Source organism: Carlito syrichta, unplaced genomic scaffold (genome assembly GCF_000164805.1).
Source record: "Carlito syrichta isolate Samal-C Ts95f unplaced genomic scaffold, Tarsius_syrichta-2.0.1 Scaffold183029, whole genome shotgun sequence".
Taxonomy (NCBI): Eukaryota; Metazoa; Chordata; class Mammalia; order Primates; family Tarsiidae; genus Carlito; species Carlito syrichta.
The window spans coordinates 82,952-108,514 of NW_007127125.1; the positions used below are offsets into that span (position 1 = coordinate 82,952).

General features: G+C 36.9%; 1 protein-coding gene across 1 annotated transcript in view; it reads left to right on the forward strand.

Moving 5' to 3' along the window:
• RNF219 (ring finger protein 219) overlaps nt 1-25,563 on the forward strand; it is a 41,093-nt gene that overhangs the window by 6,935 nt on the left and 8,595 nt on the right. The window contains exons 2-5 of the mRNA XM_008051517.1: nt 4,663-4,798; nt 6,863-6,954; nt 10,243-10,491; nt 13,715-13,803. Coding sequence (XP_008049708.1) covers nt 4,663-4,798; nt 6,863-6,954; nt 10,243-10,491; nt 13,715-13,803 — 566 coding nt within the window. The remainder of the gene's footprint in view (nt 1-4,662; nt 4,799-6,862; nt 6,955-10,242; nt 10,492-13,714; nt 13,804-25,563) is intronic.

Below are 25,563 nucleotides of genomic sequence, written 5' to 3' on the forward strand. Positions count from 1 at the left end.
GTGATAGAGCCAACATAAGAAAGGTCAGAGAGCAGAAGTAGAGTCAGAGAGTGACATGCTTATAGTCAAGATACTAGAAGTGGTCCAACTACTTTCTCTAGCATTTTGTCCTGGGCCATCTTATCTGATATGTTCTGTTTTCTCTCTCAATCCCATTTGTCACATGGTGGCAGAGCATAGGATTCAACAGAAAAACCTGAGGCCAATACCGGTTCTGTCACGTATTAAGCAGTTTGACTGGGTAAGCCACAGGTGACTGTGGGCATCAGTTTCTGCCTCGATAAGTTGTGGCTTAACACAGCACCCTTTTCATTCAGGTGCTGTTTAAGGTTAAATAATGGATGTTAGCACAGACACTTCCACAAAGCAAACCCTTAAAAAAAACAAAACAAAAAAACCCCCAAAACAGGTAACATTATTACTATATCCAAGTGCCCCGGAACCAACTCCGTATAAGGATCCTGCAACCGCCTCAATTATAACATGCCCAAAATTAAACTTGGCTTGCTCCACACACTAGATCTTCTTCCTGCACTCTCTCCTGTCTAAGTTTATGAGACCACCACCTCTCCACTTAGGCTAGAACAGTTAGAGCTGTCTCAGACTCACCCTTTTCACTTATCCTTTCCATCCATGCTGTCACCAGATGCTGGTATTATATATCAAGTCCTAAGAAGCCATAGATTTTAAGATTCGCCAATATTTTATGAATCACTAAAAAAAAAAAAAATTGAATAACACTGTCAATTACAATTGTAGGATACAGCAATCAGATTTCAGAGGTGTTAACAATTTGAAAAAAAAAAAATCACCAAAACATGGCATATCTTCCTCCAAATGATCTTTGTCATCATAACCACTTATGTACTAATTTCTCTTACGATTCATGGTCATTTGTTATCATCAGTCTCTATCTCTCCCTCTTTGGCAAAACCCCAATTCTGGGTAAACCAAACTACTCGTCTACTTCCTGCCCAAACCCTAGCAGCTAAATATCAATAAGAAAAGTGCACACCTATGTTAATTGGTCTTAGTTGCATTTGAAACCACAGACCTCAAATAGGAACTCAACAATGTGTATTAATCCTGCTGCATATCCCTAGTAAATTTGCTTTCTCGCTTTTCCAAACAACTGCTTTATTTCTTCTGTTTTCTCAAATCTATATCCTACCTCCTTTCCTCCTTTCTTGTTTTCAGCTGATAACCTCACCTCTTTTAATGGCAAAATATAAGCAGTTGAGACAATTGGAACTTGAATTCCCTCATTTTTCCATCAACATATCTTCCTTTGTATTTGTTCTCACATCCTGCTTTCCCTCCTGTTACAAAAGACAGATCCTCACGCCTATATAAGCCAGTCAGTCTCCCCTTGTGCCTTGGATCCCGTTCCCCTCATGACTTCTTAGGGACTTGGCTGCCTATAGCTCTAATACCTCCTCCCCTCATCCTCCATCACTAATATCCCCTCTTTACTGTATCATTCCCATTGGCATTCCTAACCATGGTCTCATTTGTATGCTCTCCTTTTCAGCAAAACATGAAAGAATTGTCTGTATTCTCTGTCTTCACTTCTTCATCTTTCATTGTCTCTCAACCTCCAGTCAGGTTTCCATCTCCACCATTCGCTGAAACAGTACTTGTCAGGAACAGATCACAGTGACTTCCATGTAGTTAAATCCCATAGTCACATCTCAGTACACATCAAACTCAGTCTCTCATCAATATTTTACATATCTGGCCACTGCCTCTCTCTTGAAAAACTTTCTTCTCTTGACTTCTGTGATACCATATTCTCCTTTCCTACATCACAGTGCACCTCTTCCTCAGTTTCCTTTGCTGTTTACTCCCCATCTTCCTCTATTTGCTAGAATGCCTTTTCTCCAGCTGTTTTGTCCATTCAGGGGATCTCCTGTGTCTTTAATTGCCATTATCTTTTATGCCAGTGACTCTCAAAACCTACCTTCCTAAACTTATTCACTTAAAAGTAGACTCGGTATCACAAATTTAACATGACTGAAAACAGAATTCTTGATTTTTACCTTGTATGAAACCTGTTCCTCCTTTGTCTTTGACATGTTAGTATTTGATAGCATCACCCTGAGTGGCACATAATGCTGTAGATTGGGGAGATGATATTTAACCTTTTTGGGGGGAGCAAATACATAGAAAATATTGATTGCTTTTCAATGTGTTTCTTACAGGGGGCAGGAGAGCATCTTGAATCTTCTTATATAAAGTGCACGATTTTATGTCTTGGGCATTGGCTTTCATCCACTTTCAGATAAGTTCATAACTTATACAAATGAGTTGCTACTCTAAAAGTAGATACAAGTCCAAGAAGATAACTCTTTTTTACACAAACTTCTTAATTTGGGGGCATATAGTACTTCCAGGAATGTTGCAAGGTTATGGTGTGTGTGTTGTATGTGTGTTTGGGGCAAGTTATAGAATAAATGAGGCAGTATCTTCATGGTACTTAGTTTGGGATTTTTATGCTCTAAAAAGATTTCATGACATGAAGATGAAATTAAAACATATGTGAAAATATTGTGGTCTAGACTTCCGAATTAAGAAAAAATTGAACCTGGAAAGTTCAGGCTTGTTTGCCACTTCAGACGCTGACCAGGAATACCTGATAAGCATTCACTTCTGGGTGCTAGTAGGAAAAAGAATTTGAGCTACTGTGCTTCATGGCCTTTTTTTTTTTTTTTTTTTAAATGAATACGGTCAAATCAGTTGAGATGAATGTATTAGAATTAGGTTTCTCCAAGAGGAAGTTTAAATCTATCCTTAATTACCTTCTCTATGTAGTTATCTTAGGTTAGTGTTCATAATGAAGGAGAACCAAACTGTTTGGAAAGCCAGACTGAAGTCAGCTCTTTGCATTGAGACTCAAATGACTGTCTGCTTGTCATGAATAGCCATGCATCTATGATTTCTTTGAAATTAATGAATATTCATAGCATCCTTTTTAGGCAGAATAATACTAATAGAGCAGCACAAGTGGGTTGTGGTGGTTTTGTCTCTTCATTCTCCCTCCACTTGCTCTGCTTTCCCCTGGTCTTCTAGTGTTTTGGTTCCAGGTGCAGAAGGGCTCTACACTGGACTTGTTATTGTTAGAACAGAGAAATATTGAAAATGGTTATAAAATGTTTTGAGTTTCACAGTGAAGATGTAAATTAAAGTGAAAGTCTAAGCATTTTGTGAGGTTTTTTTTTTAATTGTTTAATTTGTGCTATTTAAAATACTAAGCTATTTAAAATACTAAATTAAGTCACTATTTCCATCTGGCAAGTTCCCCAACTGGTTGAATGTTAAATACTGTCATAATAGCAATTAATTCATTCAACAAACCTTTGTTGAATGCCTAGGCTATCTTCTAGGTACCAGGAAATGAATGAGACTTAAGTTCTTCCTCTCATGGAGGTTCCATTCTAATAAATATACAAGCAAACATGTAATATCAGGTAGTATAAATGTTAAGAAAACCAAGACAACTTCTCTCTTTTTTATTTTTCTCTGGATAAAACAACTATACATAGTCAAAATACCCGATTAATCCTGAGCAAGCACCTAATTTTTTCATGCCTTGATTTTCTTATTTGTAAAATGTATTTACCCTACCTCACAGGCTTGTAATATTTTTAAAAAGAGAGATGGAGAAAGATAAGAGAAAGAGAATGTGTGTAAAAGCCCTTCATAAAATATGACTGTAAATGTGAGATAGTTTTTTTTTTTGAGTTGGAGTCTCACTCTGTCACCCAGATTGGAGTGCAGTGGCCACTCCCGGCGATCCTTCCGCCTCAGCCTTCAAGTAGCTGGAACTACAGGCACGTACTACCATGCCTGGCTAATTTTTTATTTATTGTAGAGATGAGGTCTCGCCAAGTTGCCCAAGCGGGTCTCGAACCCGTGGGCTCAGGCAATCAACTCATCTCAGCCTCCCAAGGCGCGAGATTACAGGCTGAGCCACCAAGCCCGGCTAGATATTGTTATATTTAAATGGAGTCAAGGATTTGTGTATTTGGTATATGTCAGTATTTCTGTCAGTATCGTTTGCTGTTTAGATTATAAAATACTTGAGAATGGGTCTTGGGCATTTTAGATTGTTTTAGCTTTCATTACTTTTTGGTTTGGGGGAATTTCTAGTAAGATGTCAATGTTTAATAATGGGTTGCTATTATTCTGTCATACTGTATAGTGGAACGAGTTGAGGAAAGGACTCAAGCATCAGATGGATGATTGTACTAAATGATCTTTTTTAAAACAAACAAAAAACAAACCAACAAAAAAACGAATTCTGTCATTCCATAATGCCGAAATAGAAAAATTTGAGGAAAATCATCCCAGCCTTAGTACAACAAAAAGTATTTTCTTTTTGGCATGAATGTTGTGTTGTGGTTAGAGTCAAAATAAAGCATTTTGTATGTCAACAATTTCGGTCTCCATGAACAACTTTCTTAGCCGGTATCTCGGTTATATACATTTAAATAACAATGTGATCAACAGAGGCAGTATTTTTTAGAAGTTCTAGATACACTTCCTTTAAATACCTCCTGTGCTGTACTATAGAGAAGTAATTTTTGTGCTTTAAACTAAACCATTTGGGATTGTAGTTATGACTCTTGTCCTGAACTAAAAGTAATGTTTCTTTTTTCAAAGGTACGCCAGCCTGTCATATGCATCAACAACCATGTATTTTGCTCAATTTGTATCGATTTGTGGTTGAAGAACAATAGCCAATGTCCAGCTTGCAGAGTCCCTATCACTTCTGAAAATCCTTGCAAAGAGATTATAGGTAAGGGCCTATTTTTTATGCATGTAAAAATAGGGTTTGAAACACTCTCCAAAAAATATATATTTGGGAGAAGGCTGAAATATACTGTTTTCAATGATGTTACTGGATGGATGAATAATTTGTAAATGTATATGTGGAGCAGCTGAGGGGCACAGGGCACTATGAGAAATGCTAAGGAAAATAATTCTTATAGCTTTATGAAACTTACATTCTAGTACTGACTGTGGGTGTGGACCAGAAGAAAAGCAGCAGGTGCTAAAGTTCCCCCCCAGTCCTCCCCCATAAAAAAAGGCCCAGAGAGTTCAGGCAAGAACGTTTAGCTATGAATATTGAGAAGGGTTTCATAAATAGGTAGCCTTTAAGCTGGACATTTAAGAATAAATACAATTTCAGCTGGTAAAGATGAGGAGGGCATTTCCTCCAGGGAGAATAGCATGATATAAGGTTTAGATATAGAGAAACACAGAGCATGTTTTGGAAACGATCAGTGGTCTAGTTTGGATCTGACTACTGACATTGTGACTTTGGTGTAAAGAACCTTGAATGACAACTAAATCAGACTTGCTCTGTGGATGAGAAGAAGGGTAAAGTGGGCATGACAGTTTTGAGCAAGGGAAGGGTATGATCCAAAATGTCTTTAGGAATATTACTTTGGTGGTGATATATAGGTTGGACTGCATGAGTGAGACAGGAGTAAGTAGGTCAAGTAGGAGGGTCTTGCCCAAATGATGGAGGATGTGAGTCTGGATTAAGGGTAAAATTAAAATTCAGTGTCACATTAATGTGTGTGTGGGTGGGGGGGTAAAGTTTGAACAAGAGGATCCTTGAAAAATAAAACTTTTAAACCTTTTTGGTGATTTTTAAAATCTGAGTCATATAAATTATTTCTTTAGATTACAGAGACTTAAATGATTTTTAGTTGGTTTTGCTTTAGGAAAAATTGAAAGTGAGCCTATAATTAGCCAAGTATAGAAAACACATTTCAGAAAATTTAAAGAAGTCATTGTAATCGTCCCAAGTTAGGGAAATTTGACTTAAATGAGATTTTTACAAAGGAAATTGAGAGGAAGATATATGCTAGGGACAAAAGAAGAACTAATGGGACTTTGAAAATAAGAGATCTGAAGGCAGAGTCAGAGTTGACTCTAAGGTACCTACCTGGGTGAATTCTGGCAGAAGACTAATTCTCTGTTGTGTTGCATGCTACAGGGTTAAATTCTCTATCTTTAGTTTTTTTAATGTACTGAACTTCACCAAGGAGTGAAGTCTTTTCTTGCAGGATATGAGCTTTGATGATTATATCTGAATATTTTTCCTCCAGCTTTTCTTCACATCTCTTCTTCTGCCTTCATTCATTCATACTTACATGATATTTCATAAATTTTCTCAAAGAAAACCATTCATTTTTGCATTTGGATAGAATGTTCTTAAAAAGAACATCTGTAAAATGCCCTTACTATTATAATAATGCTAAGAAGAATAGAAGAATACAAAAAAAAGTACACAGTATCACTGAAGAGCTCTCAGAAAGAATTCATTTTTATTGTATTTGTAACAAGTCACAGCATACAATTAATACTATGACTCATAATCCATTGTAACTGGGTTGATAGAATCAGTGAAAAGAAACAGTAATCTTTTCAATTGTGTTATCAGTAACCAGACATATTTGAATGTCTTGGCTATAATTACTTATACATAATATTTATATAATTAGAAATATTTTTATATAATCTGTTGGTTAAATACAGTGTAATAATTGGTTTTATCATTATTTACTAATTGTCTAGTGTTTAGAATTTGCAGTTGTCCTATTGTGATAATCATATATAGCCCTTTCCTCTATTGCATATACTATGATAAGATATGTAGGTAAGTAAACACAACATGATATCTTACTACGGTATTTCTTAAGGCGTTATTTAATATTTTTTTTTTTTCAAGATTAGGACAGAGAAAAGGCCTACATGGCAGCCCCAAATGGGTATATAAGGAAAAAAGTAGATATTAAGCTGGGGAACTATATAAAAAATAAGAAAAAGTTTCTTTTTTTTTTCCCTGTAGGGGGAACAAGTGAAAGTGAACCTACACTAAGCCATACAGTCAGGAAGCACCTTCGGAAAACTAGACTTGAATTACTCCACAAGGAATATGAGGTAAATAAATAATAATTAATGTTTTAAAATGGTGTCAGCAATGAATTCAAGGTAAAACTGAGCTACCTCAGTTCCCAGACTTCTCAGAGTAAACATTCAACGAAACTTTATTTTAAATGCCTATTAAAAAATATATGATTTGGGTCAGGCACAGTGGCTTATGCTTGTAATCCCAACACTTTGGGAAACTGAGGTGGAAGAATTGCTTGGGTCCAGGAGTTCAAGATCCTAGGCAACATAGCGAAACCTCATCCCTGCAAAACTTCCAAAATTAGCCAGGCATGGGGCTACACACATGTAGTACCAGCTACTTGGGAGGCTGAGGCAGAAGAGCCCAGGAGGTCGAGGCTGCGGTGAACTGTGAGTGTGCCACTGCACTCCAGCCTGGGTGACAGAGTAAGACACTGAAGCCTGGGTGACAGAGTGAGACACTGACTCAAAAAACAAACTAACCTTGTTTGATAAATGTTTTCCTTTCCTATTTTAAAAAGAAAAGTTTTTTTGTTTTGTTTTGTTTTAACAAGCAAGTACAAAGAAACAGGTAGTGTAGGATTCTAGAGAAAAGGAACAGATGGAAGCATTGTTTTCCTTTTTTTAAACAAATTAAAATTTGTACCTTTGAGATATGTCCTTATATATTTGGTTCCTCAAGAAGTTAGGAAATGGAAAGACACTCTCTTGTGAAAGTCATTCTGACTCCCACAATCATCGTTTATTTCTGCCTATAAATTCACTGATGATTATGAGCCTGATCAATTCTAGTTAATACTATATTTTATGTCAGTTACCAGCACAGAGATTTTAGTGTGATATATACTACTTTCTAATTTTTGTCTAAAGGTGAATGGACTTTTTTGACATGGTGATGGAATTTTCACAAATAAATTCATGCGAGGAAATACATATACTTTCAAGATGGTGCACATGAAGCCTAGTTGTCATTTTATGTTGACAAAAGAGGAGAATATTGCCGATATTTTTTGAGTTAAACTGTATATAGAAAATCTCAGCTACCTCAAAAATTTTTTGAAATGCAATGGGGACATAAATGATCAAATAAATGCTCATTAAAATGTGGTTTCCACATAACATATGTGGTTTCCACATAACATATGTGTTTCCACATATGTGATTGTATTTGTTTATTCATTAATATATTCAAACGATGATTTTCTTGTTTTATAATGCAATTTAACTGGAAATTTATTGCAACTTAAAATAGTAAATAATACTATCTGTGTTATGTTTATTTCTAAAACGTATTATTATGTACTTAATGAATATTTATCATACTTAGTATAAATACTAATTATATTAATCTTTTGAAAGATCATTGGCATATTGAGCTACATGGGAGTTTATTTTCTAACAACAGAATTTTTAACAACCTTGGTTTACGGTGACATTTTTTAATCAATGAGTGGCATCACAGAAAAGAGTTCTAGTGATTCGATTTAAGGTAATAAGCAGTTCCAGAGTGGGAAAACTAATGCTTGTTATAGTCAATTATAGTAATTGAAGAACCAGAATCTGGAAAAGTTAAAAATTAACTGCAGGTGTTATTCTGAGATGGAAAGTGGAAGGAAATGATAGATAGGTTTAATCCTACTTCAAATATAGAAGTATAAAATCAAATAAAATCCTAATGATCACCTTGATCAATTCTATACAATGAACCTCCATCTATTCGTGTTCCTCATTTGTGAATTCAACCAACTGTGATAAAAAAATATTTGGAAAAAAATAGGCCAGGCATAGTGGCTCACACCTGTAATCCCATCACTTGGGGAGACTTAGGTGGGAACATTGCTTGAGTCCAGGAGTTTGAGACAAACCTGGGTAACACAGCAAGACCTTGTCTCTACAAAAAATAATTAAAAAAAAAAAAATTAGTTGGACATGGTGGCACATACTCCTAGTCCCAACTACTTGGTAGATTGAGGCAGAAAGCTTACCTAAGTCTAGAGGTTGAGGTTGCAGTGAGCTGTGATTGTGTCACTGCATTCTAGCCTGGTGACAGAGAGAGATCCTAACTCAAAAAAATATGTATACATGGGGGAACCCCAAAAACCTCAGAATCTATTTATAAAAGCTTATGTGTTTATTCTTACATGTTTAAGCTTCAATCACCTTCAAAATGTTTCCGTTTGATGCAATACAACTATTGAGTTGCTTTTTCCACTGCTCAAAAGTTTTTAGACATATCAATTTTTATGCCGTTTACTGCTTCTACTGTTTTGTTTTGTTTTGTTTTTTTACCTCTTCCATATCCATAAAGCCTTTCTTTCTGAGAACTTTTTTCATCCAGGGAAACAAAACAAAAAAGTTGCTCAGGTTGAGACTGGGTTTATATGGAGGGTGGGCACAAGGGTCATGCCATTTTGGTCAAAAACTACGGGGCACTCAGCATGGTTTGGGAGGTATAATCATAAATCTCCCATCGTGACATGGGCAAATGCTTGAAAGAATCTCCCAAAGAAATTCACTGAAGCCGAATGCAGCCTCTCACAACAGCGGTAGCTGATACACTCATGCTGATAAGTTCTTAGAACACTTATTTTGTGGGCGAAGCCTGTACTACAAGGGGTGCACCCTCCAAAAGATAATTCTGTTTTGTTGTTGTTGTTTTGGGTCCCCCTTTTATTTGAAAAAATTAATAATTAAAAAATAGTAAGTAATACAAATAAAAGTCAATGTAATTTAACAATTATTTATGTAATATTTACATGATATCAAGTATTATAAGTATTCTAGAGATGATTTAAAGTATATGGGAGGCTTGCAATGGTTATATGCAAATGCAGTACTGGACATTTTATATTAGGGACTTGAGCATCATGGATTTTGGTATTTGTGGGGGTCATGGAATCCGCTCCCCATGGTCACCAAGGGACAACTGTACTTCTTAATTTCTCTCAGTAAAGCAGTTAAGGTACCTTAAATTTTTCTTAGGAAATGGAATCTATGTTTCTGCCAGAATCCATGTGACTTTTTTTGTTTTCTGGATGATGTCTTGAATAGAATAAAAGATTTGGCATTTTTTTAAAAACGACAACTGTCGTTGAATTAAAATGAAAACAGCATAAATGCCAAGAGTCAGAGTCAGACTACACGTTGGGAATTTAGACTATATGTGACTTTCTTTCCACAAAACTATTCTGCTGTACAAAGACTGTGTATCTGTAGAATTTTTGGTACAAAATTTAAAGATATATTGGCTGCGGTTTAGCATACATATGTGTTTGTTGTCTGTGTCTGCCTCATGACTACGATGTAATGATTTTTCAGGATGAAATAGATTGCTTGCAGAAAGAGGTAGAAGAGCTTAAGAGTAAAAATCTAAGCTTGGAATCACAGATCAAGACTATTCTGGATCCTTTAACCTTGGTGCAGAGCAACCAAAGTGAAGAAAAACCTCTAGTCACGGACAGCCCAAGTGCAGTTGACCCAGACACCGTGACAGAGTGGAAGAAAAAACTCAGAACAGCTAACGAAATTTATGAAAGGGCGAAAGATGATGTGGAGAAGTTAAAGGAGGTAAGTTTTGGTTTTAAAAAGTCTATTATGGTTGTTTTAAAAGTTCTGTAATATTTTAAGCTCCTTCAAAGGTATAAACAGCCGTATTATCTTGACTCATCAGATGATTTGTGAGGGAAGGACATAATCTCTGGATGACCACTTATATGCAGTAAGAAGACTTTTTAAATGTGAAATATCATTAGTTGCCAAGACATATCAGGTGGTTCCATTTGTGACTATAATTGGAGCCTCTATAGTGCTTCTATATGAGGTTGCATCTTCTTCTAGAAGAGTAACATCAGTTGAAATGATGTGTTTCTATTTCCCCCCTTTGTGGTTTGCCTTTTTTAAAGCGTAGGTCAGTGACTGCCCTGTGTGCATGTAATCAAACACGTACCCATTTCCCCACCCATCAAAAGTTTTTACTCTCTCTTTTTTAGCACCACCATTCTTTGCTTTTAAAGATTGTAAATAGATAATTAAAGGCTAGTTCCAAGAGCAGTGAGCTGCTTTAGACTACTCCATGTAAAAGAATATTGACTGGCTCATTTTTTTCAATTATTCTTCCATCTTCCAACAAGATAGAGAGAGAATAGGTAAAAAAGACACACTTCTAGGATTTTCCAATCTGGGAAGGAAGATAGATTCAAGATTTCACAATCAGTACTGTAGTGCTCTCTTGTCTCAAGGCACCAGCCTTAACTTGACTTCAGGTTTATCTACAGTGGAGTCTTGTGCTGAATGGAGATGGTTTTTTTAGTACTTAGGTCTACAACCACTCATTTAACCTATTTGCATTCCCTTAAAATATCATTCTTGTGCTAAATTACTAAGTCTTGCCTCCTGAACTCATTAATGAGCTCTGTTTGATATTTTAAGAAGGACCGTTGTATATTGGCTCTCACATCCTCAGTGAGGTTAAGTAGAAAAGCATCTTCAACTTAGGGGTAAGCCCTCTTCCACATATAAAATAAATGCTGCTTGGGCTTAGAAAGACCAAAATGAGATGAAGAAGGGAACTTAGTGCTTTCAGAGAAGAAAGAAACTACAGACACAATTACACTGAGTTACTTAAAAGCTCAGGGAAACTTTGTAGTTTCTTTGGGTATTAATGACCAACATTAGTATGTTGGTTTGTTACAAGACACTAAAGGGCACTAAAAGGGATGGCAACTGGGAAGTTACAAGATTTATGACTCTGCTTGTCCCCTTTAGCTTCCCTGCCTCGTTTTCTACCACCAGTAAGCTCTGTGTGGTCTCTTTCATAGTTATTAAACCTCATTTAAATTTTTGCAATAAATGCTTCTTAGAGCATAAAGCTTTGGGTGAAGATTATTCTTTGTTCATAAGGGTGGTATGGGGGAATGTATGTAAAAGAAGCAAAGTTAGTTTTTCTTTGCTCTTTTAATGGTCACATGTTAAAGTCAATGCCCAAAGTTACCCTGTGACTTCACAATTATTTGAGATATTTAATAAGCCCATTTTGGATGCCTGGTGATAGTATTAGGTAATAGATGTAAACTGGGGCATACATGAATAAAAAGAAATGGACTTCAGAGATAAAACTCAAATGTGAAGCATAAAATAATTACATAAGTCAAATACAGGAATGAAATGGACTTTTTTACTGACGTTTCCTGGACTGAGCCATCATGAGGCGGGTGACATTACTCAATCACTGTTAAGGATACAGAATAGTTAACTGAAGTCTAAATCACTCTTTTAGGTGCAAAAAGTAGGCAGAACTCTGCCTTTCCTAGCCTATACTCACCCAACCTCCTTGAACTTGAAAATGTCTCTGATAGTTGAGAAATCAGTGAGCCCACAATGAGAAGTATTAGGGAGCCACAGGACTGTTGAGAGACCTGGAAGTATAGTCACATGGTAGTAGGGGGCAGGGATGGGGAAAGGAAATCAAATGAGTTTCTAATTTAAGCTTGTCAACATCATCAAAAAGCATTCACTAAGTGCCTCCCCGTGTGATGCTCTGCTTGAGGGCTTAATTCATTGTCTGTATATATGAAGAAGTGGCTTTCCTTATATCTTCAGAGAGGCAATAATGGTGTTCATCAGTCATGTAAAGAATTACCCCTCCACAACCCTGGTTGGTGTGCAACCATGAAGATAATCAGGTGCTCAGAACCCAAAAGGAACCTGGATAAGTCTAAGTAAGGGAGTTAGGCTTTATGCTCCCCCAAAATGCCCTCTATTCTACTTTTCTTGTGATCCTTGTGCTGCATTTGTGTGTGGGTGGGCAAGTAATATAGTCAGAAGTTCTGGAAATTAGTCAAAGCATTGATCAAATTTTTGAAATATTTTTTAAGACCTCTTGGTTTAAACATTTTTTGTTGACAGTATTTCTTGTGACCTATTCATTTTGAATGTAAATGTTCTAGTCAGAAAATTTCCCTTGCCCATATTAGTGAGGTTGGTTTCTAGTTTAGGGAGTCTTATTTTTCATTTTTTTGGAGCACATAAATGCAATGACTAGAGAATTTAGAGGAAGCTGTTTTTAAGAAGACTAAAATTTAAACACTACTTTTCAGAATCAGTATTGAGCCTCTGGATTTCCTGGCAGCTAGCATCTTGTTAGATAATTTTTAGGAATTCTACAATTAGAAAGAAAGTCACATTTGGGAGGTTTTTTTAATCAAGGGAGAATCCATGGAATTTATTAGAAAATGCTGACCCAAATCAGCATTGAGGGCCCTAGAAATTGTGGCCAGGGCATTGCTTTTTGAAAAAAGCAAGTGGTTTAATCAAATTTGATTTGTTAACACTAAAAAAAAAAAAAAATTAAATTAAATAGCAACCAAGAAATGAATCTCTTAGCTCAAGAATTAACTCTTCATCGTAAGTTCACCAGGACTTGCATGTGATGAAATGTTACCTTGCTTAGAGTGAATCTTGCTTAGAAATATGTGAAAAAGAAAAACAAAACAAAACACATTTGCCATTAGTGTGGTCCCTTAATGACTCTAAGCTAACTAACATAGCTTTGTTTATTTCCCTGGATAGGAGATTTGCAAAGTGTTTGGGGAACATGGATTTAAAATGCTCAGTTGTGTTCACAGTTTCAGGAGTCATTCCCAGTGTTGATTTTTAAGTTTCTGAAGGCCATGTTCTGTATTGTTTTCTAATATTATCAATCAAGAAAATACAGATGGCTCATGTTGTAATTTTTACATACCACCTTTGTTTTAGTTGGTGCTTAATTATTTTCAACTCTTTTTTTTTTTAGGCTAATAAAAAATTGAAATTGGAAAATGGTGGCCTGGTGAGGGAGAATTTACGACTAAAGGCTGAAATTGATAACAGATCTCCCCAGAAGTATGTATTTTGCTCACAGATCAATGTTTCAGAATATGGCAGTATTTTAGACTAGGCTGCTGTGGTGGTGATTTTCATTTGACTATTTCCATTTAAACATGCAGGTTTAAGTAAGTAGAATGTCTTGCCTCTCACAGTCAAGTGTGTGTGTGTGTGTATACAGTGTTATTGGTAAAACTTTAGTCTTGGGTAAAGCTTATTTTGAAGAAAAGAATTTATTCTTATCATTTTTCCTTATTTAGCAACAGAATTGTTTTATGTGACCTAAGACAGATGAACATTCACTGTTGTTACATATAACTGCTTAATAGTACTAACTAATAGTAGTGAGATAAAGGTAATGCCCTTCAGTATTTCCTGAGGTAATCCTAGTAATAGTTAACGATCATATAGTGCTTTTTCTTTGCCAGGTATAGCAACCTGTAATGAATGTCTATTATTCTCTATTTTCAGATGAGAAAATGGAGGCACAGAGAGATTAATTTATTTAAATCTTCACAGCTAGTAAGTGGTAGAACTAGCATTTGAACTCAGATAATTTAGTCCCAGTATGTGCTCTTAACCATTACATTGAAAAGCCTATCTGAAATAGAATGTAGGAAATTATTCATTGAATTTTGGACTGATTTGATATTATATTATTAAGTGAATTTATTCTTCCTTTATGGAATAGTCTTTATGCCATTCCAGATGATAAGAACTTGCAGGTGTTGACCTGCTTAACAATATGTCTGTTTAAAATTACAAGAGAGTTGAGATTTAAGGGCTGAAGATGGAGAAAAGATAGCAGACAGAACTTAAAGTTTTACTTTTTCTAGAAAAAAATATCACAAATGGGACGAGAATATGGCCCCAAGGTCAGGTAACTTGTCTGAGGGATGGTATATTAGAACTCTGTACTTTCTTACCATCTAACCACTGCACTTCATTTCTTTCTCATGGAAAAAGACAATGCAGGAATAAGCAGTGGAAATTTATCCTACCAGAAATAGCTCTTTGCTTATCATTTGAAAAGGCGGAAATATTGCCTTTAGTAAAACCAAATGTGGTATCAGGAAATGGTAGAAATAAACCATAATTACTGGGGGCAGAGATAACTTACCAATAAGAAAGAAGCATAGCTTTTACTTTTAAATAGTTCCTTCCCCTGTGTCCCCCAACCGTGTTTTTCCTCCACTTCAGATAATGTCCTACTTTGACAAATTAGTGAAATAAGCTTAGGAAGTGTCGCCGTTCTGTGGTGGTTTGACTCTCTACTCCTATTGTTTATTGGCAACTCGCCTTGCCAGTCATAGTAATGCTTGTCCATTAGCCATTTCCCACAGCATGCTGAATGGAAGTAAGCTATTTTGCTTGTAGCTTTTATTTCTTGAAAAGTTGCCCACCAGATTTCAAATTTAATGCCAGCCACTAGGATGTGTGTTTTTAAATATCCATGACTTCATCTGGATAAATAACTTAAGAATCTCACCTGAGGAAACTTGGCCTCTCCTTCTCTCAGACAAGCAGCCACACCTTTGAATCCAATATAACTCGAGGATTTGCCATCTTCAACTTCCATTTTTTCCCTTCAGGAGAAGGGAACAGTTTCACTTGAAAAGCAATTTCATCTGACCACTGTTCCAGATCAATCTGCAATGCATTGAGGTATTAAATGCATTGCACTTGATTTATAGCTTTGTTTACTCTACATCACCAAATCCTAGTGGGATTCAGAGAGAAGCTGATCACAGCTGAAAATATCCAGATCTGGTTCACCTGAGGAGAGCTCGTATTTGTATGGAAAAGAATAAGAAGTTTCAAGAGTTTACAAGTAAATGCAAGCAATAAAAACTATTCATTCCATCTTACTCCCTCAGTATAGGAAATACCTTGACTAATTATTTTTCTCTTGTCTACCTGGTTAGGTGTCAAGGTATACTTTGGCCTTAGTCTCTGATATATTCTACAAGTTAAACAGACATAGTCTATAAATCATACAAAAGAGAGAGCTTTAAACTTTAGATACTAAGGAAGGAAAATATTAGTAGAGTTATTAGTCGGCTCAGGATGCCGTAACAAAATACCATGGACTGGATGACTTAAACAGCAGATTTATTTTTCCACAGTTCTGGAGGCTAGAACTTCTAGAACACGATTCAGCAGTGTCAGGTGCTGATGGTAGGTTCTCTTTCTGACTTGCAGACTGTCACCTTGTTATGTTCTCACATGGTGTTGGGGGAGAATCTCTCTTCCTCTTCTCATAAGGATGCCTCATGACCTCATTGAACCTTAACTACCTTCTAAAGGTGTAATCTCCAAATACAATCACATTAGGGGTTAGGACTTCAACATATAAATTTGGGGGCAGGGACTTCAGAGCAGAATGACTTTCCAAGATGCTCAAAAAAATACCATACATTTCCCCAAAGACTAGACTAAAATCTGGGGTGAACAAGGGGGACTCTAAACATTTATATTGGTTTCAAGTAGGTAGCATTGTATAAAGAGTAATACATTTTATAATCTTTTAAAAAGAGTGTGTTCATTTTTTTTAATGAAGGTCTAAGTTATTATTTATCTCCTCTGCTACAGTGTACCTGGACATTTTCCTTCCTCAACTTTAACTTTAAAGCCCTCTTAAGCAGCGTGGCAGATAGCCTACTATAGGCATAGTGTAGGCTTCATTAATATTCATTCTGTTCTTTGTCAGAAATTCATTGGCCTAATATCCAAATTGGTGGTCCAGAAGATATAGTCTTTTCTTTTGACTTTATCTATGTGGCCACTTCCTGAATTTTTTTTTTCTTTCTAAATTAAGTTGTTTCACCTGGAGGAAACCACCTGTTAGCCCTTCAGGTTCCCCTAACTTGGTCTCCTAAATGAATCAGATTTTATCTTCAGAACCCAAGGGGTGGTGATACATCCTTTAGGTTTGCAAGGCTAATATCTGAAGAAAACCTACTCTACCCGCCAACTCAGAAGTAATGATTTTTTTCTTAACACTGTATTAAGTGCTTTGAACTGTACAAAATCAATGCTTTCTTTGACCCCTGAAGTACATTAGTTCGCTTGCTATGATTTCTCCTATTATCTGTACTTTACCTTCTTAGCACATGTCACAACTGCTAGTGATTAATATTTTTTGTAAGTGTTTCATGATTTTCTTCTTTTAGAGACGGCTATAATTGTATTCACTGTTGTAGCCACTGCATTTTATAGAATTCTGGCTCATATCCTGCTTCTATAATACATATTTGTTGAGTAAATGAATGAAAAAACGGCTCCTAAGACCAAAAGGATACATACAGACAAATCTAGAATGTGGTACACTCAATAGGAAAAGTGACTAGGTTTCTTTGTTAAATTGTTGGCACAGAGTGCGGGGCTACTTTTCAATAAAAGAGATCTAAGAGATATAACCAAATTCAGAATGTGCATCTTGTTAGCGTACTGATTAGTAACAAACTGTCCAAAGACGTTTTTGAGGCAGTTGGGTAAATTTAAACATAAAGGAGGTATTCGATGATACCAAGGAGTTACTGTTAATTTTGTTTAGGTATCATGGTTACTTAATAAAACACTCATTTATCTTAGTTTTGGGAGCTGCTACAACAAAATACCATAAACCGATTGGCTTATAAACAACAGAAATTTATTTCACACAGTTCTGGAGGGTGGGAAGTTCAAAATACCAGGAGATTTGGTGAGGGCCCACTTCCTGCTTCATAGACAGCAGTCTTTTTGCTGTGTCCTCACATGGCAGAAGCGACAAAGGAGCTCTCTGGGACCTGTTTTAAAGGTATTAATTCCATTCATGAAGGTTTTAGTTTAATGACCCAAAGGCCCTGCCTCAAATACCATCACCTTCTAAAGGCCCAAATACTATCCTACTGGGGATTAGGATTTGACATGAGAATGGGGGAGGTGGCACAAAATTCATATTTTCTTTTAGAAAGGCATATTTAAAAATGAACTATAGAATACTTTGGCAGAAGAAAGAAGATATACATGCAAGAGAAATAAAGCAAAAATCTTGATAATTGTTGAATGTAGGAGATGAAGGTTTATTATACTTTTTTCTCTACATTTGTGAATGCTTAAAAATTCTTGTAACAAAAAATTAAAGTCAGCAAAACTTGGTCCCTGCCTCCAGGAAAGTCATAGTTAATGAAGGCAAGAGATGAAAATGCATGAAACAATACTAGGCACAGATACTAAGCCAAATAACAGAGATGGCACTATGGGTTCAGACTGGCAAGTGGTTTGCAAGGATAAATAAAGTCTTTATCAAAAAGTCAAGTCTTGAGCCCAGCTTTAAAAGATAGAGATTTCAGAGAGAAGGAAGGCATTCTGAGTAAGATGAAACAGCTTGTGCTGTTAGAAATACACTAAGTGGTCCCTTCAGCTCCAGTCCCTGTTAGCCAGTAGTAGCCGCACATCATGTTAGTGCTCATGTGAATTCCTTCTCAAATTTATCAGAGCAAAGTCCTCTATGTAGTTTTCACATCTTTCTATTGTGCTCATCATCACCCTACTTACATGGTTAGCATGACTCTACCTTCTTCTGATCTGAGGAGAAAAGTCTGTTCTTATTGAGTATTCGGTGGGGAACGTGAAGTATGTCACACTTCCATGTGGTTAAGAAACATCAAGAAAGAGAAGAAGCTAAAGGGAACACTTTAGTATTGGATTTCTCATGTTCCTAAATTCCCTTGCCAGGAAATGAGGATATATTTGTCCTTGATGGAGTTAGGAGTTCCTTAGTGATTTTCTAACTTGAAGAGGTGAAGAATCCACTTGTAAAGCCTTTGAGAGTTTCTCTCATGTCTCTCTTTTCAGTTGTGCCTTTCTTTGCACTAGCCACTCTAGGCAGGAATTGTACCCTATTGCCAGCTATTATGAGGCTTTAGCAGAGCAGCTATTAACTGCCCTCAGCTACTAACTCACCTTAATAGTATGGTCTATATTGTTAGGTCATTTATGTTAAACTTGGTTATAATTGGATTAATGACTTTTCTTTCTATAAATATGTATGCAGGAGTACTATGTGTTCTGTCATTGTGTCTTTAGTGAGATCTATGAGTTTGTTAATGTCTCCCTGCCTGCAGGTCATTTTACTGCACAACAAGACTTGTCACTGGGGACCAGTCTTCACCTATGCCTTAGTTTCTTTGGGGAGAGAATAAAAGCTGTGAATACTCTGGGCAGGAAGCAGAAGTTCTTGTTACTACTGTGTGAAAAGAAATGTTCTGAAGAGGAGAGATAGACTTCATTGGTTATGACCTGAGCTTGCTTTCTTTTTTGCTGTATTTGTGTTTCTTGTGCCATCAGAAATCAAAGTAAAAATCAGTTATCCCATGGATTTAATAATTGTCTATATGTGAAAGATTACAAAATAAAATCTGAACCTTTGGCCTTGCCTTCTCTCCTAAACTACAGGTTCATGTTTCCATCTGTTTATTTTATACTTTCACCAGAGATTCTGTACCTTAAATTCACCACAAGGCATAATGGTTAAGAGCTTAGCTCTGGAGACATTATTCCTGAATTCAAGTTCCCTGCTTCCACTTTGTCCTTTCTCTACCTGATTCATTTTTCACCATTCTCACAATTGTCTTAATAAAGTATCAATCAAATAATTTAAATCTCCTGCCTTAAACTATCCAATGTTTTCCTAAAATAAAATCTAGACTCTTCACTGTTTAGTCTGCACCTGCCTTTTCTACTTCATCTCATTCTTGTTTCTCCAACTTATCTTACTCCAGCTCTACTAGTTGTCTGTTTCTAAGTCATACTGAGTATCCTCTGCTTAGAATATTCTGCTTGCAGATCTTTACATGGCTCTCTCCTTCTGCTGTCAGGTACAGAGAGGCCTTTCCTGATCATTCAGTCTAAAGCAGCCTTCCCACTGCCACCATCGACTTCCTTACTCTGTCTTATTAGAAGACCATAAGAATAAAATAATGGTATGATGAAATAGTAGAGCATGCATGGTGATTATGAACACAGACCCTGAGCCAGGTGCCCTGTGACTAAGCACGGCTTCATCCACTACTAGCTCTGTGATTTGGGTGAGATACTTAATCTTTCTGTTTCTCAGTTTTTGTCCTCTGTCAAATGGGGATAATGGGTAGTAGTGAGAGTTAAATTGCACTTATAACAGAGCCTGTAGTTAACACTCAGCTGGTGTTATGGTACTATTATCTTCATGGCCCTTATCACAGACATTATCCTGTTCATGTGATTGCTTGGCCTGTTTGTTGTTTGTCTCCTCTACTCTAAACTCTAAAATCCATTCTAAACTCTAAGTTCCTTGTAGCCTGTCCCCTTCAACTCCAAAGGCACCTAATAAAGATGTGTTGGAATAATTAAATGAATAAATAAATAACACTGGGTAAATTACTTAACCTCTTGAAGTCATCATTTTTTTTATGTTATGTATATAATGTGCTGTTATGAGGATTGTAGGAAATAACCTGTGTTCTTGACACAGTATGTCGTATAAAGAAGGGCTGGGCAGGTTAGGGGGATATGTCTAAATAATTGTATCCATTATCTTCCCCTGTCCCTGGAAAAATATGTTTATTCTCTTGCTTTGCTCCTATCCTCTTTAATGGCTTCACTACTCATCTAGTTGCCTAAGATAAAAACCTCAATCTTCTGATGTTTCTCCACCCCTTCTCACCTCACACTGGGTTGTTCAGTTTCTTCTCTCTAATCTGTCTTTTAAAAATGTCTCTGTGATAACTGGGCATGATGACTCATGCCTGTCATATCAGTACTTTGGGAAGCCAAGACAGGAGGATTGCTTGAGCTCAGGAGTTGAAGACTAGCCTAGGCAACATAGTGAACCCTCATCTCTACAAAAAAATTTAAAAATTAGCCTGGTGTGGTAGTGCACACCTGTAGTCCCAGCAACTCAGAAGGCTGAGGTGGAAGGATCTCCTGAGCCCAGGAGTTCAAGACTGCTGTGAGCTGTGATCATACCACTGCACTCCAGTCTAGATGACAGAGTAAGAAAAAATAAAAATTAAAACAAATTTTTAATTAAATAAAAAATAAATTAAAAAATAAAAATGCCTCTGTAATTAATCTTCACATTATTTTTTGCTTAGCCTTTTGTAACAGCCTTTCTACTGCTTACTCTCTTTTTCCATGCTGTACTCTCAAGCATCTGCTTATTGTTGCCTAAATTCTAGAATATAAATTTGATGACCTCTTTCCCTTGCTTACCTTTGGTGATTCTTCATTGTCTGCATATTAAAGTCCAAAATTCTTAGTATAGTATAAAAGGGCCTTTACTGTGTGATGTCAGTTAGGCCTCCTTGCCTCCCCTCCTTGTACTACTCCTACTCTGCTCTGGCTCTGTTGAATTTCTCACTGGGCCTGCATTCACTATACAGCATTGTGTCTTTTCTGCTCCTCACCATTAGTCTCTCTTTTTTTTTTTTTTGAGTTGGAGTCTTACTCTGTCACCCAGACTGGAGTGCAGTGGCCGCTCCCGGCCACCACAGCCTCGACCTGCTGGGCTCTGGCAATCCTTCCGCCTCAGCCTTCCAAGTAGCTGGAACTACAGGCGTGCGCTACCACACCCAGCTCATTCTTGATTTATTGTAGAGATGAGGTCTCGCCAAGTTGCCCAGGCAGGTCTTGAACCTGCGGGCTCAGGCAATCCACTCACCTCAGCCTCCCAAAGGCATGGGATTATAGGCTGAGCCACCGAGTTCGGCTAGTCTCTCTTTTTTTATTCTTCTTGGTTAATGCCTATTTATCCTTTGAGATCTAGCCCAACTGGTTGCTTTGTTTGTGAGACCCTCCATAATTTCCAATACAGAGGTAGCCCTTTCCTCTTGTTCTTTCGACTGTATTTATACAATGTGTTGTACTGATCACATTTTATATTGACCAGTTTCATGACTATTGTGCCAGTGAATCTGTCAGCTCCTCGAGACCAAGAAATTTTTAAAATGCACACTTGTGTATATTTATACAAAATACATATATACATGTATGCCTATTTTCTTTCTCTGGGATTTGACAAAAGTAAAGAGTCCTTATACTCAAATATTCTGTGCTGCCACTTGAAGGCAGTTGATCAGGATGTTAAGATTTTGACTTTCCTTGAAGCTTAAAGTACAGAGGTTAAGAGTGCAAGAAATCAGAGACTTGGAACTTTCTTCAAGTGAGGAGAGCAAAAGATTTTCTGAATTTTTCCTCTTTAAGTTATACCAGAGATTAGGAGTTAGAAAGAGGAACGGAAAAGGTGATATAAGGGCTTGCCTGGCTCTAGTCCTAGGTTTCTTGTCTGAGTCTCTTAACTTGAGTCAGATTTTTCTGTTTTATCTGTCTGCATGCTGACTCTAAGCTGTGCTCCAGTTCCAGTTCACAGATCTACTCTTCCTAAACTGTGTCTCAAGACATGTGCCAGTACTGCTCTGACCTGCTTCCTAATCCACACTGCAGGTGTGACTTGCTCTGGCTGTTGTCCCTTCTTGACCTATTCTCGCCTTTTTTTGTTTCTCAAGATTCTGCTCTGACAAATGCGGTGATTCCTGGTGTTTGACCCTAGCCTGATCTGATGACTGATTCTGCTATCCCCTTTGGTTTTCCCGGAAGGGGAACTTGTAGACTGTCAGGGGAACCTGATGATACCCTGGGGCCAGACTGTGACAGCCAGTTGTGCTCAGGCCCCTCAGCTGCCTGAGGGGCCCTTCTCTGGATATTCAGCTAATTGGGGATAGACAGTTACTGCAGTTTTCTGTCGACTTGTCTTTATTGTATTGATAAGGTATTTTGGGAGCTAGCAGTGCATGCTAAAGACAAAGCAATAAGGTTGTCAGAGAGATTATGAACTGCTTGAGAAGACGAATAATGACGTCTACTTCCTTTGTTTTCTTTCATCATAGCCCCTGAGCACACATTAGTCCTCAATAACTGTCATCTGAGTAATAATTACAGGATATCTGAATCACAATTTTTTGTTTTATTTCATTTTGTTTCAGATTGTTCCTCATGCTGAGAGAGAAAAAGAGAGTATTTAGTTAAAGTGGAAACTATGTAGACATACTAGTCCAGATATTTTTAATTATGTTTTTATCACTCAGCAATAGTTGTGCTCTTTTACACTACTGACATTTTGTTTTTGCTATTAAAATTATTGTATTTTGAGAAAAGCCATGTCCTTTATTCCTATTAGAAATGTAAAAACACGTGATATACCATGGTTTTATGTTCTCTCCTTCCTGTAAAAGATTAGGATCCCTATTGGTGTCATACAAATTTAAGACTGATTTTTTGGGAGGGAGAGGGAATTAGGGCATTTCTACATGGAATTGAAGTGAAATATATTTATCAAGTAGAACTGAATTTATCTGACAGTAAAAAGAGTAGTCTGTCTTTACAGGCATTGCAGAAAAGTACAGTTAGGCATCTTATTTTGAGAAACTTTACCCAATGTGCTGCCCAGAAAGAAGGAAAAAAGTCTTGGAAATGGAGGCTAATGAGTTGCAATCTCCAAATAAGGGGTCAGAGACCAAGTGCCAGTTACCATGAAGGAAGGAGCGAAAGTGGCCAGCATGGAACACAGTTCAGTTCTGTGTTTCTCCTTATGATCTCTGCTGACCCCATGCTTTATGGGTCAGCCCTTGTTAGAGGCTTACCATGAAAGGGACTTTCTGTTCCTCTACAATTCACATGTACTGTTCACCACTCAGGTCATTTTTATTAAGAATTTCTAGGTATCTCAGCCAGAATTTTCAATATCACAATTTTTAACTACAAATCCATGGTTGGTTTAATAAAATGAACACACAAAAAACCATCCTTTGAAATTGTTTTAATAATATGTGCAGTTAATTATTGACCCTGTTTTTCATTTGAAAGCTTGCAAAGCAAACTCTACCTTGATTTTTGTAGTTTTAGAAGATGGAGGGATGAGGAGTTAGCAGGGCCTTATTCTTTGTCTGGTCCCCCTGTCCTTATCAGCTTTGTCTTTAAGGAGGAAATCATGGCATTTTTTCTTCTTGCAGGTATTGAAGCATTTTCTGTTTTGTGATAAAACTAAGATGCAACATAACATAGATTTTTTTTTATTCCTCAAAATTAGCCTCTGAGACGAGTAACCTACATGATTTTCTAGCCTTAAACTTTTTATATTTATAATTTTTCTCATTTCATGTAAGAAATATCCTTTCCTTGTAGTTGAAGATGCCTGCTGATTGTGCATGAAGGAGACCAGTTGACCATGTATACTTTCCACATAGCACATTTAAATATGGTGCTTTCAGGGACCTGAACATGAGTCACATTAGTACAAGGGAGAAATCAGCAGTCACTGGGCTCTGCTGGGGGAGGGACAGAGAGGGACATGAAACAACACAAAGCGTACCTGTTCCTGTACCAGGGGGAGTGAGGGCCAGTTGGAGGCCCAAACTTCACATGTTCACGTGCAGCCTACTTGTGTAGTTAATCCTTACTTGTACCCCGTATCTCTATTTAAAAAAAGAGAAGAAAATAAATGCTTTAAGTTAAAAAAAATTATGATGCTTTCAGTTCATGGTTCTGGTTCAGACTTAGTTTTCATATTTCTGGTTAAATATTTGGATTGGCATTCATCAGGATGTGCTATACTTGCTGTCTGTGCTATACTGTCTGTGCTATACTTTTATGCAGGGTCACTTGAAAAAGTGATCTTTGGAGGCTTCAGAACATTCTTGAACTTGTGTCTAGATTATAGTAGTTTGATAAATGTTTACTGATGTTGTGCATACATATCTGTATGTCTTCCTACAATCATTTATGTCCTTTCTGTGTTTCTATTAGCAAATGTTTACATTAATGAATAGTACAACAGTGCTAGTCTATTGACTGTTTATACTGACTTTGTGCTCAGAAAATCTTACTTGACATTTTGTTATGATGTGTAAATAGATGCTGATATTATTTAAGGAGGGATCTTATGTTCAAGTACTTAATATGGTTTCAAACATGACATTTGGAATCAGAAAGACTTGGATTCGAATCCCATTGCCACTGCTAAACCTTTAAAAGGCTCTAATTTCTCACCTTTTTTGTTTTGTTTTGAGTTGGAGTCTCACTCTGTTGCCCAGACTGGAGTGCAGTGGCCACTTCCGGCCACCGCAAACTCGACCTGCTGGGCTCCAGCGATCCTTCCGCCTCAGCCTTCCAAGTAGCTGGAACTACAGGCACGTGCTACCACACCCGGCTAATTTTTTATTTGTAGAGACGAGGTCTCGCCAAGTTGTCCAGGTGGGTCTCGAACCCGCGAGCTCAGGCAATCCACTCACCTCAGCCTCCCAAAGCGCAGGATTACAGGCTGAGCCACCGAGCCCAGCTTTCTCACCTTTAAAATAAGAATAATGCATCTTGCTTCATAAAGTTAATATGATAATTAAATGGGAAAATATATATCAAACATACACCAAGGTGCTTGATACCAAGTAACATTCAATGAATTATGGCAGCTACTTTTTTTTATTGTCGTCATAATTGTCAATAGTAGTCACTACTTTTAAAGATGTATTTCCTATATTTACTTTTGATAAGTTCCAGCCAAAAGTTCACCTTCACAGTCTTTTTTTTTTTTTTTTTTTTTTTTTGATGATGGGTTAGGGAACCAAAAATTTTCTGTTTTGAATCTTCAGAAGGGAGGAATTTCTTCTGTCTTCTTTCAGCATGCCTTGTATTATATAATATATTTTTATGGGAAAATGTGTGACTAGGATTGGCCATATACAGTACTTTTATGATTAACACATT